At 36.6% G+C, this 16,890-nt stretch overlaps 2 protein-coding genes and 1 long non-coding RNA gene across 3 annotated transcripts in view; 1 reads left to right on the forward strand and 2 right to left on the reverse strand.

Annotated features, from left to right (window-relative positions):
• The window catches only part of LOC112529406, a 2,291-nt gene extending 2,000 nt beyond the window's left edge, over positions 1-291 (reverse strand). The window contains exon 1 of the long non-coding RNA XR_003070922.1: positions 221-291. This is a non-coding gene — a long non-coding RNA (uncharacterized LOC112529406). The remainder of the gene's footprint in view (positions 1-220) is intronic.
• A 1,890-nt stretch (positions 292-2,181) lies between these two features.
• LOC112528906 (trafficking protein particle complex subunit 4-like) lies at positions 2,182-7,271 on the forward strand. The gene is made up of 4 exons (XM_025139935.1): positions 2,182-2,251; positions 3,300-3,447; positions 3,536-3,704; positions 6,462-7,271. Exons 2-4 carry the CDS (start codon positions 3,388-3,390, stop codon positions 6,656-6,658), a joined length of 426 nt encoding a protein of 141 aa, XP_024995703.1. The 5' UTR covers positions 2,182-2,251; positions 3,300-3,387; the 3' UTR covers positions 6,659-7,271.
• Positions 7,272-8,790: 1,519 nt separating this feature from the next.
• LOC112529704 (bifunctional aspartokinase/homoserine dehydrogenase 1) lies at positions 8,791-15,137 on the reverse strand. Its single transcript, XM_025141063.1, has 12 exons — positions 14,986-15,137; positions 14,069-14,219; positions 13,823-13,888; positions 13,526-13,641; positions 13,273-13,326; positions 12,927-13,014; positions 12,430-12,522; positions 11,617-11,657; positions 10,153-10,206; positions 9,913-10,076; positions 9,730-9,799; positions 8,791-9,212 (listed from the first exon to the last, which is right to left on the reverse strand). Exons 1-12 carry the CDS (start codon positions 15,079-15,081, stop codon positions 9,087-9,089), a joined length of 1,119 nt encoding a protein of 372 aa, XP_024996831.1. The 5' UTR covers positions 15,082-15,137; the 3' UTR covers positions 8,791-9,086.
• Positions 15,138-16,890: the final 1,753 nt, after the last annotated feature.

Raw genomic sequence — 16,890 nt, forward strand, 5'->3', positions numbered from 1 at the left:
ATTTTCGGCCGGGCCAGGCCGGTCCATAGTCGGTCCCATAACCGGTCCCGGTCCCGGTCGGTCCCGGTCCCACGAAACTACCAAAAACCTCAACCGGTCCCGGTTTTCGGTCCCATAACCGGTCCTTACCGGTCCCGGTCCCGGGCCGGTCCTTTGTCGGTCCCGGTCCCAGTCCTTCGGTGGTCTCGGGCCGGGCCGGGCCCATTTGGCCATCTCTAACCGGAAGTATGATGGATCGAGACACCTGCCGGAGGAGGGCAGGGGCGCACGGGGGAGAGAAGTTATGGAAGATGGAGAATTGTTGTATTTAATATTTAGTCCTTGAAGTTTTAGAGATTTTGCATTTTACTACCCGAATTTTGGACGACATTTTTTCGAGCCTCGAGGGATTCAAGGAAGTGTGTTTCATGGTTTTATGTTATTAGTTGATTGTGTTGTGTTGGTAGCGGAGTCGAGAGTGTGGACGTGAAGTTAAGGGTGGAGTAGTGGATGACGGCTTTTGAAACAAAGATTTGTGTACTGGTCGTTTTAAGATCAAGTATTCATGGGGTATGGTGCAACTTCAACATGGAACGTATCGACACGAAGATAGAAGTTAATAGGAATCAAATTATACATTGAAAACGGCATATTTATTTGTATCTAGTCTACATGACAAACTGGTGGTTGTGACAAGGGTGTTGTCTTATATTTTTCAAGATAACCATTAGACTGATCATGTTGTACAGGTCCAGAGTGTTGTGTGATGAATAAGACACGTGAGAAGAAGTTATAAGTTGTAGAAACGAGGATGTTCAGATGTGTCTGGACCATGTTGGATAGGGTACTGAACAAGGCATTTCAGTGCGGAGTTGGGAGTTGCTCCCATCATGGATATATTGATAGGTGTAAACAGTGATTTGGGTGTGTTTGCAGGAGATGCATTGTGGTACCGATGAGCATGGCAGAAAGTATGATGGTCAAGGGGGTTGTAAGGGCAAATTGAGGATTACACGTGATGAGGAAAAACATCACATCAAAATCAAACGATGCAACGTATGCTAAAAAGCAGTTTATTAAGTAAGACGAGTACAATAGAATTAATTGAACAACTGCTATAGTAATTGAGAAGATACTTCAAAATTACAAAAATACGAACCAAAATCTTTAAAAAGGAACCAAAACAAAATTTTGTTACATTTTGATGTATTCGCTCATTCTAAAAAAACGAGGGGGCGTTTGGTTCATGTATGGTTTTTGAATGGATGAAAAAATGTCAAATGAAATGAAATTTCGAAGGAATTAGAGATTTGAATTAAATGTTATTAGGTTTGACAAAGTGTTTGGTTGTGGGTAAATTAAATGTAATCTATCAAATGAATTGGTATATATTTGTTTGGTTTACAGATGATTTGAAAGGAAGTAGTGTAAAATGACCAAAATACCCTTTTTTGGATGTGTTTATTTTTAATCTTAACCTACAGATATAATAGATCAAGAAAAATGATTTAGTGGCAAGGATGGTGATTTGCCTCGCGCATGTGGAGAACCCGACTCATCCGACCTGAACGGGGATTCCCTGCTAGCCGGGCTCGGGGATCCTCGATAGACTTAAACTGGGAATGAGGTCGGGGGATGTTACTCAAACAGGAGTTGGGGCCGGGATCCCCGGTATACTCAAACTAACGAATATTCTTTATGGGGTTTGACTAGGGATTGACCGGAGTTGGGATGTTAATCCCCATATCTACCGAGGACCGGGGCTGGGGGCTATTACTAAAAACCAGGGCCGTGACCAGGGATTAGAAAACCCACCCCATCCCCTCCCCGTTGCCATGCCGATTTAGTGGGGGTAGTTTTGTCATCTTAAGATTGCAATGGAATTCAATTCCTTCCTCGATATGATTGAATGATGAAATTCAATTCCATTTCATTGGTAAACGAAAACGTCATAATGAAATTTGGTCAACGAAATTGATCATTCTCATTACATCGAAATCCTACAAGCCAAACACACCATGAATATTAAGACTTAAAATAACAATGACGTAACAACTCAAATAATAAAAGAGAGTCAAACATACGTTTGGGTATGAAATGGAAATACAGAAAAATAACAGGGGTAATCATGTCAATTGGCAAAAAATAAAGAACACGGAAGAGCAGGGATTGAAAAACCATTTCAATTTCAGTAAATCTTTTAACAATAATCCCTTGCAAATTCATATACTCTCGAGAGCTAGGGTTCGTCGACAAGGAACCTCGATTCCAGGTAATGTTCGATACTTAGATTCGATTTGTTTCGTATTATTGTATGTTATATTATCACGATTCGAATTGGTTGAGTTATGATGATGAATCGTTAGCTAAATCACGCAATCGAACAAATGCCGCCTGCTACGATGCGTTTAAGTCATAAATAAATCCCAAATGTAATATATGATGATTATATTTTGTGTTTGGATTGAAGATGAACAAGTAATAGAACAATAATCAAAGAGAAATCAGACCTTGTTAATGGCGGGGATTCGAGTTCGACGATGAGTCTAAAGTTCACTGTTTGGTAGGAATTATGCTTCGATTAAACTATAGGTCATTCGTAGTTGCATCATTTCATCGGAAACATACTTCTAACTAGAATTAAATAAAAAAGATATATAATGGAAACTTCAAACATGAACACATTCAATTTTAGTTTGATTTGGTAGCCATAAGTAATTACTTGATGATGGAGTATTCTAAGCATTACTGTATTAAAACCTATGAAAAACGATAAGAAATCTAAGCCCAATTGGTCGTTTATGGCAGAGGGACGGTGTGCAATTATCCTTTATTCACGGTTCATATGTCATGTTTTTGTATGTTATAACTAGGTCAGGGAGCCATTAATGATGTAGGAGAAATTGTTATAACCAAGGCACCGCCTCACCAATTGAGGCTTAAGCCTCATCCAGGGACCATGAGACACCGCCTCATGAGCGGTTTTGGACCACCTCGCATAGAGGCGTACGCCTCAAGCGATTTTGAAAACCATGTTTGGGTTAATATGATATGTTGTTTCAAACGAGTAAGATTGTGTGTAGTTTATATTTGCATTGTGATATAAAGTAATTTGATTTTTTTTGTAATTGTTTAAATCATAACACTTACCAAACAGTTATATTTCAATCAACACTAAATAATACCAGGGTTAAAATGGTAATTTTATGTCGTTCATCGGTCCATTCAGAACACTTACCAAACAGTCATTTTTCATTTGGCACTAAATTATGCATGGCATCTTAATCATTCTGACAACCTACTCATTCTAAATCCTTCAGCAAAACAATCCCTTGGTTGTGTCCGCATCTACTGGTTCTTGCCACTTGCATCTCTGAAGTTCTGTACTACTTGGAGTTTTGCACAAGGATGGCCGCAATTTACAGTCTTTATATCATTAACAAATCAGGGGGTCTCATCTTCTACAAGGTAAAAACCTGAATCCCAAATGCACTTCTTTTAAAAAAATATCATTTTCCACTTCAAGGTTTGTCTAATGAACAAACAATGGGAATAGGATTATGGGTTAGCAGGAAGAATGGATACAAACGATAGTTTGAGATTGGCAAGTTTGTGGCATTCGATGCACGCCATCTCTCAGCAATTGTCCCCTATTTCTGGTTGCTCCGGTATTGAACTCCTTGAAGCTGACACATTTGATCTCCATTGCTTTCAATCTCTTACCGGTATGTTGTTAATTCATATTTATTTGGTGAATTTATGCTATTTGATGATGGAAGAGGATATGAAACCATGTTATGTTGTTATTTACTCCCTGTAGAATATTATTGAGCTAAAAGTTTGACTACAAGCGTAGAAAAAAGTTACCTTTCGTCCTACAAATTTATATGAAGTTCGAACCTTATTGGCGCTTTGCTCTCCTCTTATTCTTTGATGAATACTTTCTATCTAGGTTAAAATACTATACAAATACCGTGTGATGTTTAACTAACCCTCAAGAGTATTAGTTCTAATATCAGGAAACTTGTGCCTTTTGTTCTTTCAAAATGGAGAGAATTCAGTGTTCCATTGGGTTTTGGTATGTAGCTGAAACGTTTGTATTAATTCCCGTGTCACACTAGGGTGTTGATCACACCAATAATCACCCTTTTACATGGATAATCATGGTACAAATAAGTTACATTCCACGTGAAATAGTTACACCATTTTTAAGTACTTACTCAGTTGCTCACTTTTAATGGGTAAAATGGTTTGTTCAAAAAAATATATCCCCTCCCTCATCTCAAATTAGCATATATGTATATATATATATATATAGAGAGAGAGAGAGAGAGAGAGGGAGGGAGGTTCAAACGAGAACAATAACCAAATAAAAGAACAGGAAAATGGCCAAATCATAGGTTAGTTTACACTAACAATCAACGCTACGGTGTGTGGGCTACGTGGCCCGTGACGTCAGGTCGGGCCAAAGTCGCGTGAATCACGTGTGATTTTACACGTGATTTTAGTGTAAAAGCACATGTGATTCAACCGTTTTCTTATTCTCTTATTTGGTTATTGTTTTCATATGAACCTGACTCTCTCTCTCTCTCTCCCTATATATATATATATATATATATATATATATATATATAAATTAGCACTAGTGTTGCATCCATTGTTCTTTCACCGCTCATTCTTCTTCCTGGCTTCTTCACTATCCTTCTTTCCTCGCTTTCTTTCCCATATTACACCATAGTAATGCTAAGCATAAGGTATGGGTTGTTGTGATAGGTTGTAATCATGACATAGAAAAATACTTAAGAGGATTATAAATGCTAAGATCTTGCCAGATGCCATTTTTTGGGAAGAAATATGGAGAGAGATGAAATAATGATTTGATGGGGAAATACTTTATTTTGGGTGCATAGATAAGATGCCATGGTTGTAGATGAACTCACCCACAGATGGAAGAGGCATTTAGGAATGAATTTGTGCTTGCTTGTTTACGCTTCGTAGGAAGATTTCGAGTAGGAAAATGTTTTGCAAATACACTTGTTTCCTCAACATAAATAAGGACATGGATCTTGAGATGTTTCATTTGTTTTGGACCTTTGATCATTGGGATTCATTCATCTTCATTTCATTGACATTCATTGTTTTCTCCGATCCATTCATTCCGTATTCTTCTTAACCCCCCTCCACTTTCAATATGGAATTAGTTGAGACAAAGAAAGTGAACAAAAATGAGGAAGAGGAACAAAATGTGGAAGAAGGTGACAGTGAGAGACAAAAAATATGAAGAACATGTGCACTGAGGAGAGAAGAGAGAACTTTGTGTATACTTAACTATAACTTTATCCCACCCTACATCAGCCGGTGTGTGTGTACACTGCCGCCGGCCACTTTCGTTCCTCTACCATATCCATTGATGGGATTTTCTAAAACTAATTTGGAAGTCCAAGGTAGGAGGGAAAACTAATTTAGAATATTCTAACTACTTAAATGCTCGTTTTATTTAATTTCAGCTTCTATACCCTAGTAACCTATCTCAATAATTTACGGCATCCTGACATTGACCGATGTGTAAATCGATCGTGCTATTCATCATTGTTTTGATATTTAACAAGGTTTTATATCAATATATATTTCCTTAGCCCTTAAACTAGGCTGTTAAACGAGGACGGGATCTTTTGTTGGGGGGGAGAGATTTGTAATTTGATGCATGGCATTTGTTTTAGACTTCATAGTTATTATTGTCATTAGGTTTGGTAAGACTAATTAAATTCATTGCTTTATGAGAATTTTATGTTTTTTTTATTTATACTCCACCTGCTGCCTTCACTAGTCTGACACTGTTTGTTAGCAGCTTAATGGGACTCACAACTTATTCGGTCAGCTATACATGACTGGTTTAATGCTGTAGAAAGTGGCTTATTCAACAAGTATTTAGGATGGAACTTATGCAGAAAGCCAAATTTTCCCAAACCTGCCTCTCCAAATTAAAAAACATGCTCCTTCCATCTATGAAAAAAAACTCTTCCAAACAAAAACCTTCCTGGTCTAAAGACAGATTAATCCACAAAGCAGCTTTATTCATATAGTACTTAATGAAAAACCAACCAAACAGCCCCTGAACCTTCTTCAATGATAACCCAATAGACCGAGATATGTAAACCTAATAATTTTTCTTTATAAACCCCAGATAGCTCTTTTAGGAAAATGCATCTTCTTAACATGTGGGACCCTTTACGTATATCCTGTTTTTACCGTGTGCAAACCTTATTTTTACTGTTTAGTGTTCCTCCGGCTTTAGTAGTTTGTTTTATGGCACTATACTTGTTGCTTATTTGTAACTTTGCAGCTACTTAACCACACTTGTTCCCAGTTATTATCTTTTGTTTTGCAAGCCAAGTGTCTTCACTCGTAATCCCTTGGGGTAGATGTAAGGTTTATGTGGGATATACAGGGTTCGTTTTGTTAATCATATCATATTTTGGCAGGGACGAAGTTTTTTGTGGTATCTGAACCTGGAACACAGCACATGGAGCATCTGTTGAAACATATTTATGAACTATACACAGATTATGTTTTGAAGAATCCATTTTATGAGATGGAAATGCCAATTCGGTGTGAGCTCTTTGATATCTACTTGTCGCAGGCAATACAGAAGGACCGCGTTGCGTATCTTGGCCGATGAATCAATGCAAACAAACCCCATTAAAACCTTTTTATTTTCAGTTTGAACCGAAGAATGTCCGGTAAGTGGTGTTATTACTTTCCAAGTGAATTAGACAGACATCTTAGCAACCAACACAAGTAGCAGACCTTTTCGGATATAAATGATTCCTGTTCTAAGCAAAATCCTTTTCTTAACCCAGGGTACGGGTATGGGTACGGGTACAGGTACAGGTACAGGTTACCGTGGGATTTAGTGGGTGTGTTTGTAAACATGTATATGGGGTCTTCATAGACAGTCTCTTCACTCCTCTGGGTAGAGCTAAAGGTAAGGCTTATGTACATCTTACCCTCTGTAGACCCTACTTCGTGATGATTGGATTATCAAAAATGTTGGATGATTGCCCGCATTAAGTCATCATTTTCGCTTGGCATGGTCATTTGATCGTATATCTAGTTCTTGCCGCTTGATCTGGTTTGCATTTATCAGACTCGAAAATTAGTCTTCCTTTTCTGATTGATCGACCAACATGGTAGAACTGTTGAAACCCGTTATGCTATTGTGGCACGTTTTGCATTGTGAATGTGGATTCTCGTGAAGTCTTATGTAATTCAAGCGTTATGATTGTGGTTTAGTATCACTTGCACGTTTTTGGAAGTCAAGGTGACGTGGCTAGTGATTGATGGAAAAAATTAAGCTCGGATTTATCACCGTTGATCATTGAAACAGAAAATCAAAAACGACGATGGACGACAAGAAAATAATTTAGAGACAAAGGTGGCACTTGTTCTATAATTCATTCTAGTTTTCAAGAAAATTCTTGGACATCTTCTTCATGTCAAATTGAAGTTCAAATTTAGCTTCATCAATCTCAAATTCAAAATGTACCTCTTTGTTGGGAATGGAATGGAAGAAGCATATGTTGCTTACAGTTACCGCACCTCAACTAATCCTATGGGTCCTTCAATCCTAAATCCTAAACTTTAAACCCTTGAAGTTATAACAAACTTCATATATATATATATATATATATATATATATTATATTATAAAGCATTTGATAAAAACTCTTAAAAACCATCTTTTATGCGTAAAGTACTGTTTATTAATGCATATTACTTAAAACTCAAGATTGCAAATAGTTGTGTGTAAGTACAACTTATTAAAGCTTCATATCTGAATTCGTGTAACTAACTGCAGATAAACATAATCAAATATAGGATAAACATCTTATTTTAAATGTAAAAAATCTAAAATATAATTAGGATAATCATTGAATTCTAACAAAACACTTAATTATTATTTTTATAAAATGTTAYATTATTAAATCAAAAATAAATTATTTCGTTATTAAACTTAAATTAAATTATAATAAAATAAATTAATTAAAGAAATTACATAAAAAATAAGAACTTTTGAATAGTTGATTTGATATTAACATTGATATATATATTTTTAAAATTTTTATGATATCTTCAAATTTATATTTTATTCAAAAATAAAATCATTATTGCTTTTTTAAAAACACATAAAATCATATTATAACATCGACAGAGACAAATAATAAAATAAAACATTAAAATAAAGTTGTTTCTCGTTGCATTGTACAGTTATGATCTTCTACATCCTAGGTCTTCCCGTTCCATCATCTGGCTTATGTAGTTTCCACCGCCTGTCCAAAGTTGAGCTCTGGGATTTGACGGCGGACTTAAAAAGCCACCTACAGACGCCTACCAGCTAGGACTACTGGGGTATCTAATCCCATTCGCTGAAATTAATTGAAGCCGTGGGGCCCTATCCATTTATTAATTCGACCCAACTTGTGTCCCAAATTTCAAGAATTGGGTCGTAACAAAGGATATAATAAGTCTTCTAGTGACAAAAAATGTAGTTCTCCCCCTTTAAGAACACTCACTTCATGGGGATATTTGTTAACATTTAGATGGATCCAATCCAATCCGTAGGATGAACTGAACTGATCAATCATCTATTAGATTGGATCGGTTTGCAAAATAAAACATCCAATGGATGTTAAAATTAGTTCAATTCCCCTTACATCCAATGAATTTCAATCGATGAACACGCCCACACCTTTGAAAGATTCTTCTGTTTCACGAACTAATATCATCTTACACAGTTATTAGTCGTAACTCATAACCCATAACCCCATCTTTTTTTTGGTAATTGTGAATACACGTTTGCACACACCTCAATTAATCCCAATGGGTTCTAGAGATAACAGGAAGAAAAATACCAAAGACCCTGAGCAAACTAACTAACGATCTATGCCGGGAGCCATATGCCTTAGACTTTATTTGTCAGTTGAGTTGGCCCTCAAGGTTTACACTGTCTCGTTGGTCACTTGCAACGAGACCTATTACAAGTTACAAATAAGTCGAGTGCATTGCAAAAGTATCTTCAACGGAAATAATTTCACGAGGAAAAAGTTTCTAAGGAAATAGATCCTGAAGATCAAGAATATCAGCAAGAACACCGGCTGCCGTAGTGTCGTTGCCTGCTCCAGCGCCTTGTATCACCAACGGTTGTTCTTTGTAACATCGACTGTATATCTCCACCTGCACTCAAGTTTTCACTCATCAATTTTCAGTTGAGAAATGAGAATTATGATGTTGACTATAAGTCGGCAAACTTAGGCTCTGTTCATTTATACGAAACTAAACGAACCCAGTATTACCCACACAGATATAATCAAATATAAACAAACCAAACATGCTCCATATATCCATCTGAAGGTCCTCTACTTCAAAGAGTAGAGCAGTTGTTTCTAAAAGCAGACACAATATATGAGAAGTAAAAAAGATAAACCCTAATCCCTAAAACCTAAACCCCACCATATGGTCCGTGTTCTATTGGATCGAGTAACTAAGAACCGCTATCACATTTTCTATGTTTCTAAGGCCGCATAAACCAACAAAATGAAGAAAAAAAATGTGCTTTGCCACAATTGCAACTCCGTTTGTCCTAAAAAAGACGAAAACTTTCCAAAAAAAGAAACATATTGCGATTTCCGTAGCATATATTGCAAGTTTCATGAGACGGAGGGAGTAACAAAAAACCGATTTAAGAGCGTACCACATTGTCGCTTCCTCTCAATCTGCCCAAAGCCGATTCTTTAGGGAGTTCTTGAATTCCAACGTTGCACCTATCAGAAGTTCAAACGAAAGTTAGGTGTTGTTTGTCTGTTTCATTAAGCTCTGTTAGGCTCATTCTTTTTCCCCCATTGATTGTTAACCAACAAAATGAACGGAAAGATACCTCGAGTTCTCAATGACACAAACATAGCGCAGAACGTTCCCATTTGAAGAAGCTTTCTTGATTCTCTCTTTAATATCGTCATCCAGCGATGGCAGACCATTTACTAAGAAGTCTTCCAGAGGCATTGCATTCGGGCCCATTTTATCAGGGTACAAACTTTCAATCTTTGCATAGATACGAATGTCACCAATGAAGAACGTTAATACATCAAAACCCGAATATGTTTGCATAATAACCTACCTTGATGCTACTCATGTCCATACGGTGACCAAGAAGTCGTGCAAGGATCAGACCCTGTTCAAGAAAAAAGCGCACATTTTAACTCGATAAAGAGTGGGAGGAACAGATATATGTTTGGCTCGTACATTTTTTAAACGCTTTTTATGGCCATTATACCTTATGTTCTGATCGGGTTTTTCCTTTGTCATCCTACTTTCAAGCCCGAAAAACGGATATATTTTAACACGTTTGCCAGTGACGGATGTGTTGTTACATTAAATAAGCTTTTTAAAATAAGCAGTGATCGATCGAATTTCATGAACTTGTGTTCATCAATCGGTTTTTTTAAACTTAAACCTTATTCTTATCATTGCTTTTCGAGGAATGGTATCAGTGGAACAATAACTATGGTCATTTAGGGGTCGTTTACCAAACACTTATCCGGTAAGTGCTTACCGGTAAACTTTAACACTATTATTTACTTACCGGGTAAGATTTTAGTCCATCAAAACGACATTGTATGCAACAATTTACCCGGTAAGCGCTTACCATGGTAAGAGTCGTCATCCTCACTTACCGGGTAAGATTCTTGGTCCTTATCATATTCTCCGGTGAGGTAATGTGACTTGGTAAGCGCTTACCCGGATAAGTGTTTGGTAAACGGCCCCTTAGAGAAGTTTATCAAATATTATATCAAGATTTTAATTCTCATGCATGCACATAAATAAAAATGATTATGTTTTGATGATCAAAACGAGCAGCTTATGGTTCGTCTAATGCTCACTTAATCGATCAAGTGTCAAAAGGTCACTCGACTGTCTAGCAAATAAGGACCCTTGAATTTTCTGAAACTTACGAATAAGGACCAATTTAAGATGAACACGACACCGACAAGGCAGCCAGAGGTCAGCCAATCCCAGAGAGGAAGAACAGGTCAAAGAAACAAGAAGGCTGTCAACATTCGTAGAGAAGGTTGCAGTGCGGTGAGGCCTTCTGATGGAAAACTGGTCAAAACTAGTGGTGCTGTGGTGATGGAAGGCGGTGTATGGTGGTGATGAGCGATGGTGCTTGGTGATGATGATAGATATGGAAGATGAAGAGCATGAAACACATGAACTGATTATAGCATCACATTCCTTTCTTCTTTTTTGATTAACCTGGATATCCAACCTGACTAATCCCAGGGGGACCACCTGCTTTGCAGATAGCCCGGAGTCACCGCATTTGAACCTCCATGGCCACAAGGGGATTTTTGTTCCTCCTTGGATTTGAACCTGGGACCTCCTGGCACTTTTGACCTTTGGAGCCAAGCTCAAACCAATCAGGCACCACCCTTGCGGTTTATCACATTCCTTTTGAGGAGTACATAAATCGTATGTTTATGCGGTGCAGTGATGAACTAATCACAAAAGTTGGTTTCAGAGGGAGAACAGCAGATTAACAAAGTTACCAGAACTTATACAGAGATAGAGATGAGATACAAACCTTTCTTGCAACATCCATCCCGCTGAGATCATCACGAGGATCTGAACAAGATAAGTTTAAGATAAGTGAAATTTACGAATATGATTGACTTAATTCATGTCAAAGAGACCAAGATTGGTCCTGATATGAACATGTCACAAGCAGAAGTGAAGAACATAGATGAATATTTGATAATAGCTGCTAGCATTAGTTATAATAGTGAGTTTCATTTTTTTAGTCCAGTCTCAAGTCATTGGACCTATATATATATAAACTTGGGATCATGTGAGACCAAGGGTTTTTCGTGACACCCGTAAGACCAATTCTCAACATATATATATATATATATATATATATATAGACTTGGGATCATGTGAGACCAAGGGTTTTTCGTGGGACCCGTAAGACCAATTCTCAACCCTTGGATTTAGATCTATAATCTGAACATTCATAATCACAAAATTGTCACGAGACTTCTCAATAGTCACAAAATTGTCACCGTGCAACTTTAGACCATTAGATCATTAGCTTATAAAGTTGAACATAAATTAGTCTTACGGGTCTCACGAAAAACCCTTGGTCTCACGTGAACCCAACCCTATATATATTGGTGAAGGATCATGTATCTTTTCAACATTCCTTTTTCACTAATTCTTCTTTGCCTCTGGATGTGAGTTCTTTATTTGCACAACATTAACAAAATTTGTCTTGTCAAAACCTTTACGATATTTCGCTAATCAAGTAGTAAGAAAGCATGTTTTAGCGGCCCAGTACGCATATAATTATGAAAAGTAACCTCAGTTGGGAATGGTATGCCCAATAAATAAATCTGACCTGGTTCAGTATAGCCAAGGCCTTTAGCAGCTTTAACAACTTCACTGAATGGTTTTCCATCTTCTACCTCGCTCATTACATATCCCAAAGTACCTGTTTTTGGATACAAAAAGGGATCAAAGTATCAAACATTCATAGCTACTTCTGAATGCAGATAAGCCACCCAACAAGACTAAGAGGCCGTTTACCAAATAATTACCCGGTAAGTGCTTACCAGTAAAATTTAGCACTATTATTTATTAATCAGGTAAGATTTTAGTCCACCAAAACGACATTGCATACAACACTTTATCCGGTAATCGCTTACCGTAGTAAGAGTCGTCACTTTCACTTACCGGGTAAGACTTTTGGTTCTTGTCTCGCTCTTATCGGGTAAGATTCTTGGTCCTTACCATATTCATCCGGTTAGATAATCTGACTTGGTAAACGCTTACCCGAGTAAGCGTTTGGTAAACGGCCCCTAATGCTTACAAATGTAAGTTATCAATTTTCATTACCACTCAAGCTCCCAATTATTCGATAGATGGTGTCTCCAGATGAAAGAATACGATTTAATGATGCTATAACAGGGAGGCCGGCACCGACCTGAAGTACCAATACGAAAAGGGAAAAGACAGAAAAACGGAGGAGATGTACATCAATAGTCAGCCCATTGACACCTTGAACATTCTTGTTTTAGAAAAAGGAGAAGAAAGTCGGTTGCTTTCTATCAAATATGGGAGACTATGCAAGTGACGATCCCCAGATTCGGCACACAAGCATGCAACCAACCGATCGCAACAAATTATCTATACATACAGACGAGAATGATCGGCTGTGAAATACGAAAATAGCACTACTTACAGTTGATTCATGCCTAATGCGGCGTGGTTGTATGAACAGCTTATCAAATTCCTCCTGCAAAAGACCAAAGTTGAGTGGTTTATTTTTAATTGCAAATTCGTAAATGAGCAGATATTTCTCATTTTATTTCCCAACCCAGTTTACAATTTCATATTGGGAGATGAAAGATGATACCGCCAGCATTACCCCCATCACAACAAAAAATTGAAAAGAAATCCTCAAAGCGAGAGCTTAATCTTAACGGACAAATTACCATTGAACAAGTAAGAGGCTTCTTATTGGCTAGCACCGCACAGCACCCCAAGCTTATTGCCTGGTTAATCACTTCGATGGTCTCTGAACTCGCAGAGCAATCAATAAGTGCAAAAGCTGCACGGTAATTCAAACAAACAACGCTATAAAGAAGACCTTTCTCAAGAAGAAGCATATATATGTGTGTGTGTGTGTGCACACTTTATGTGCCGTGGGTCCATACATGATCACATGCTTACAAGTTCCTACATACATAATAACATTAGACAATGGTTAACTCACAGAATGACATATTTACCTAGACGAGTAGCAATGTCGGTGAGTTTTCTCATGGATTCAGGATATGGAAAAGCTTCGTAGTTACCTACAGAAGTATTAGAAAAAAAGCATGTTCAGTGACTATTTAGTATGAATAACTTGAGTTCTCCTCTCATCTTTCAACCCCAGAAATAACAGAAAATTTGCAACAGGGGGAGAAAAAGATGAAAGAATACAAACTCATACGTAACTCCTGCTGCTGCTACAAAGATATCGATGGAATTACCAGGGTCGATACACGTTTGCAAGGGCAAGCCATCTGACTTGATCCGGCAAATGTCCGTCAAAAAGGTATCATTGAGTTCCATAGATAACGCATCTCGTGCAACAAGACATGATTTACTATCGCATACACCCACAACTCGCAAACGAACTCCCTGTCAAACACATGATTTACTCAGACATTCATTATATGAATTCATACGCCAGTGCCAAAATTTTATGAGATATCCATTTTACAAGCTCATAAAGAACCAATATTTACTCAGACATTCATTATATGATGCATTGAAGGTGGCATCAACTAGAAGATGAATATCAATGACCTTTGAGGGACTCTCTTCACTGTCCCATATCAATTCATATTTTTCTAGCATATTTTTTTTATTAACCTTTATATCCAACCCGCTATGCGAGCAAACTAATCCCAGCGCGACAACCTGCTTTGTAGATAGCCCGGGGTCACCGCATTTGAACCTCCGTGGCCACAAGGGCATTTTTATTCCACCTTGGATTTGAACCTGGACCTCCTCGTACTTTTGACCTTTAGAGCCAAGCTCAAACCAATCAGGCACCACCCTTGTGGTCAGCTTGATTGAACTTTATAACCAACACTCTAAATAGGAAACTGTACAATTTGCAGCAGAGATCATATTATGCAAGTCAAAAGAATCATCTGTTTGACCATACATAAGAATCGGTGTGCACAATATGTCCAATTGCGTGGAAGAACACATGTGGTCTTAATTTAGTACCATTTTCGACATCAAACGAACCAATATGAACCGGAATCAACTACATTCCTCTAATCAAAATCGCAATCAATTTTGAAATACATCACAGTTAATCGTTCAAAACGTATACTAATCGAACGAAAACATGATCAATGCAGCTGAAGTTGAAGAGATGAAATTAGTGTTCTACCTTGTTTGCGTGAAGAGTTCGACAAGAGACGATGTGCTGGAGTAGTTGCCTTCCCACCCCTCCGCAACCCATAAGAATCACCGGAATATTCTTCATTTTCTTCTCCGTTTGACGGTGGCGCTGCTTCGGACTGTGTTTTTGCAGGGTCGAACTCTGGTTTTTTACCTCCTGTCTAATGCAAGGGCAAAATACAAGGGCAAAATACAATCGCAATAAAATTGAAGGGTTTTTGTTTACCAAATATAGTTTCGTTAGTCTCTATCAGAATCAGAAGGTTGAATCTTGTTTCGTAAAAAAAAGTTTGTTTTTAAATGGTTCTAAATTTTTTTGAATGATTTTGTATCTTGGATCTTCCTTAATTATTAAGTCCCTTAATTATTAAGAGTCATAATTTTATTGTACACAATTACCAAACAATTGTTTTTTATTTTACACTATATCATGAGAGTCTCTTAATAATTTTGACCACTTAATTATTCTGCACAAAACCATCCAGCAATTGTCAAACGGCCTGGTTATATATTATAATCCAATTTTATATGGTTTTGAAGAAGTAATAGTATTTTTATTTTTGAATAAAATGTAAATATAAAAATATATCATAAAATTTTTAAAAAAATATTGATTTTGGTACCAAACTAATTATTTAAAATTTCTTTTTGTGTACTTTTTTAATTCGTTTTTTTTTTATTTTTGGCTTAATAATATAATTTTTATAAAGATAATAATTAAGTATTTTATTATAACTCAATATATGTTAATTATATTTTAGATTTTTTATATTTAAAATGAGATGTTTATCCTCTATTTGATTATGTTTATCTGCAATTAGTTACACAAATTCAAATATAAAACTTTAATAAGTTGTATTTATGCATAATTTACTTGTAATCTTGAATTTTAAATAATATGCATCAATAAACAGTACTTCATTCTTAAAAAATGTTTTTAAGAGTTTTTGTCAAATATTTTATAATATAGTATAGATAAATGGATAAACTTTTCGGAGGGTTTTTTTAATATATGAAATTAGTATGTTCTTTAATTCAAAATATACATTTGAAAAAACAAAAATCAGTTTTATGCAGCTTATTGAATAAGTCATTTTTTATATCATTTACTACTAAACAGTCATATATAGCTGACTGCATAAGTTTTAAGTCCCATTAAATTGCTAACAAACAAACCCTTAAATGTCTTAACCCTCTTGTAAATATTCTGTAATAAATAAGTATCCACGTTATCAAATGTTAATCTCGTTAAAATAAGTATGAGATAGAAAAAAAAATTGGAACTTTGTTAAATTGGTTGAAAATAAATATATTTAGGGGCTGTTTACCAACACTTACCCGGGTAAGTGCTTACCGGAAAAATTCAAAACTATCAATTACTTATCGGGTAAGATTTAAGTCCACCAAAACGGTATCGTATGCAACAACTAACCTGGTAAGTGCTAACCGTGGTAAGAGTCGTCAACGTCACTTACCGGGTAAGACTCTCAGTCCTTGCCTTCGCTCTTACTGGGTAAGATTCTTGGTCCTTGTCATATTGATTCGGTAAGGTAATGTGACTTGGTAAGTGCTTACCCGGATAAGTGTTTGATAAATGGCCCCTTAGTTACACTAAATGAGATCGACATAGGTGGTAGGGGCGGACCTAAAAGTTTCACCATTTGGCTATAAAGAGCAAATTGTATAAAAAAATAACGTATTTTAACTTGATTTCTATTTTTGGTGACATACTTACAAAACATCTATTTTGATACCTAAGATGTAAAATCTTAAACATTTAAGTACCCGGGTAATTGGTTGAAGACTAATTTTAGATTAAAAAAGATTCATGTCACTAACCACATCAACAAATAATATTGAGTTGAATACCACATCACTCATCACCTCACATGAT

This window comes from Cynara cardunculus (assembly GCF_001531365.2).
Source record: "Cynara cardunculus var. scolymus isolate 2C chromosome LG 16, CcrdV1, whole genome shotgun sequence".
NCBI lineage: Eukaryota > Viridiplantae > Streptophyta > Magnoliopsida > Asterales > Asteraceae > Cynara > Cynara cardunculus.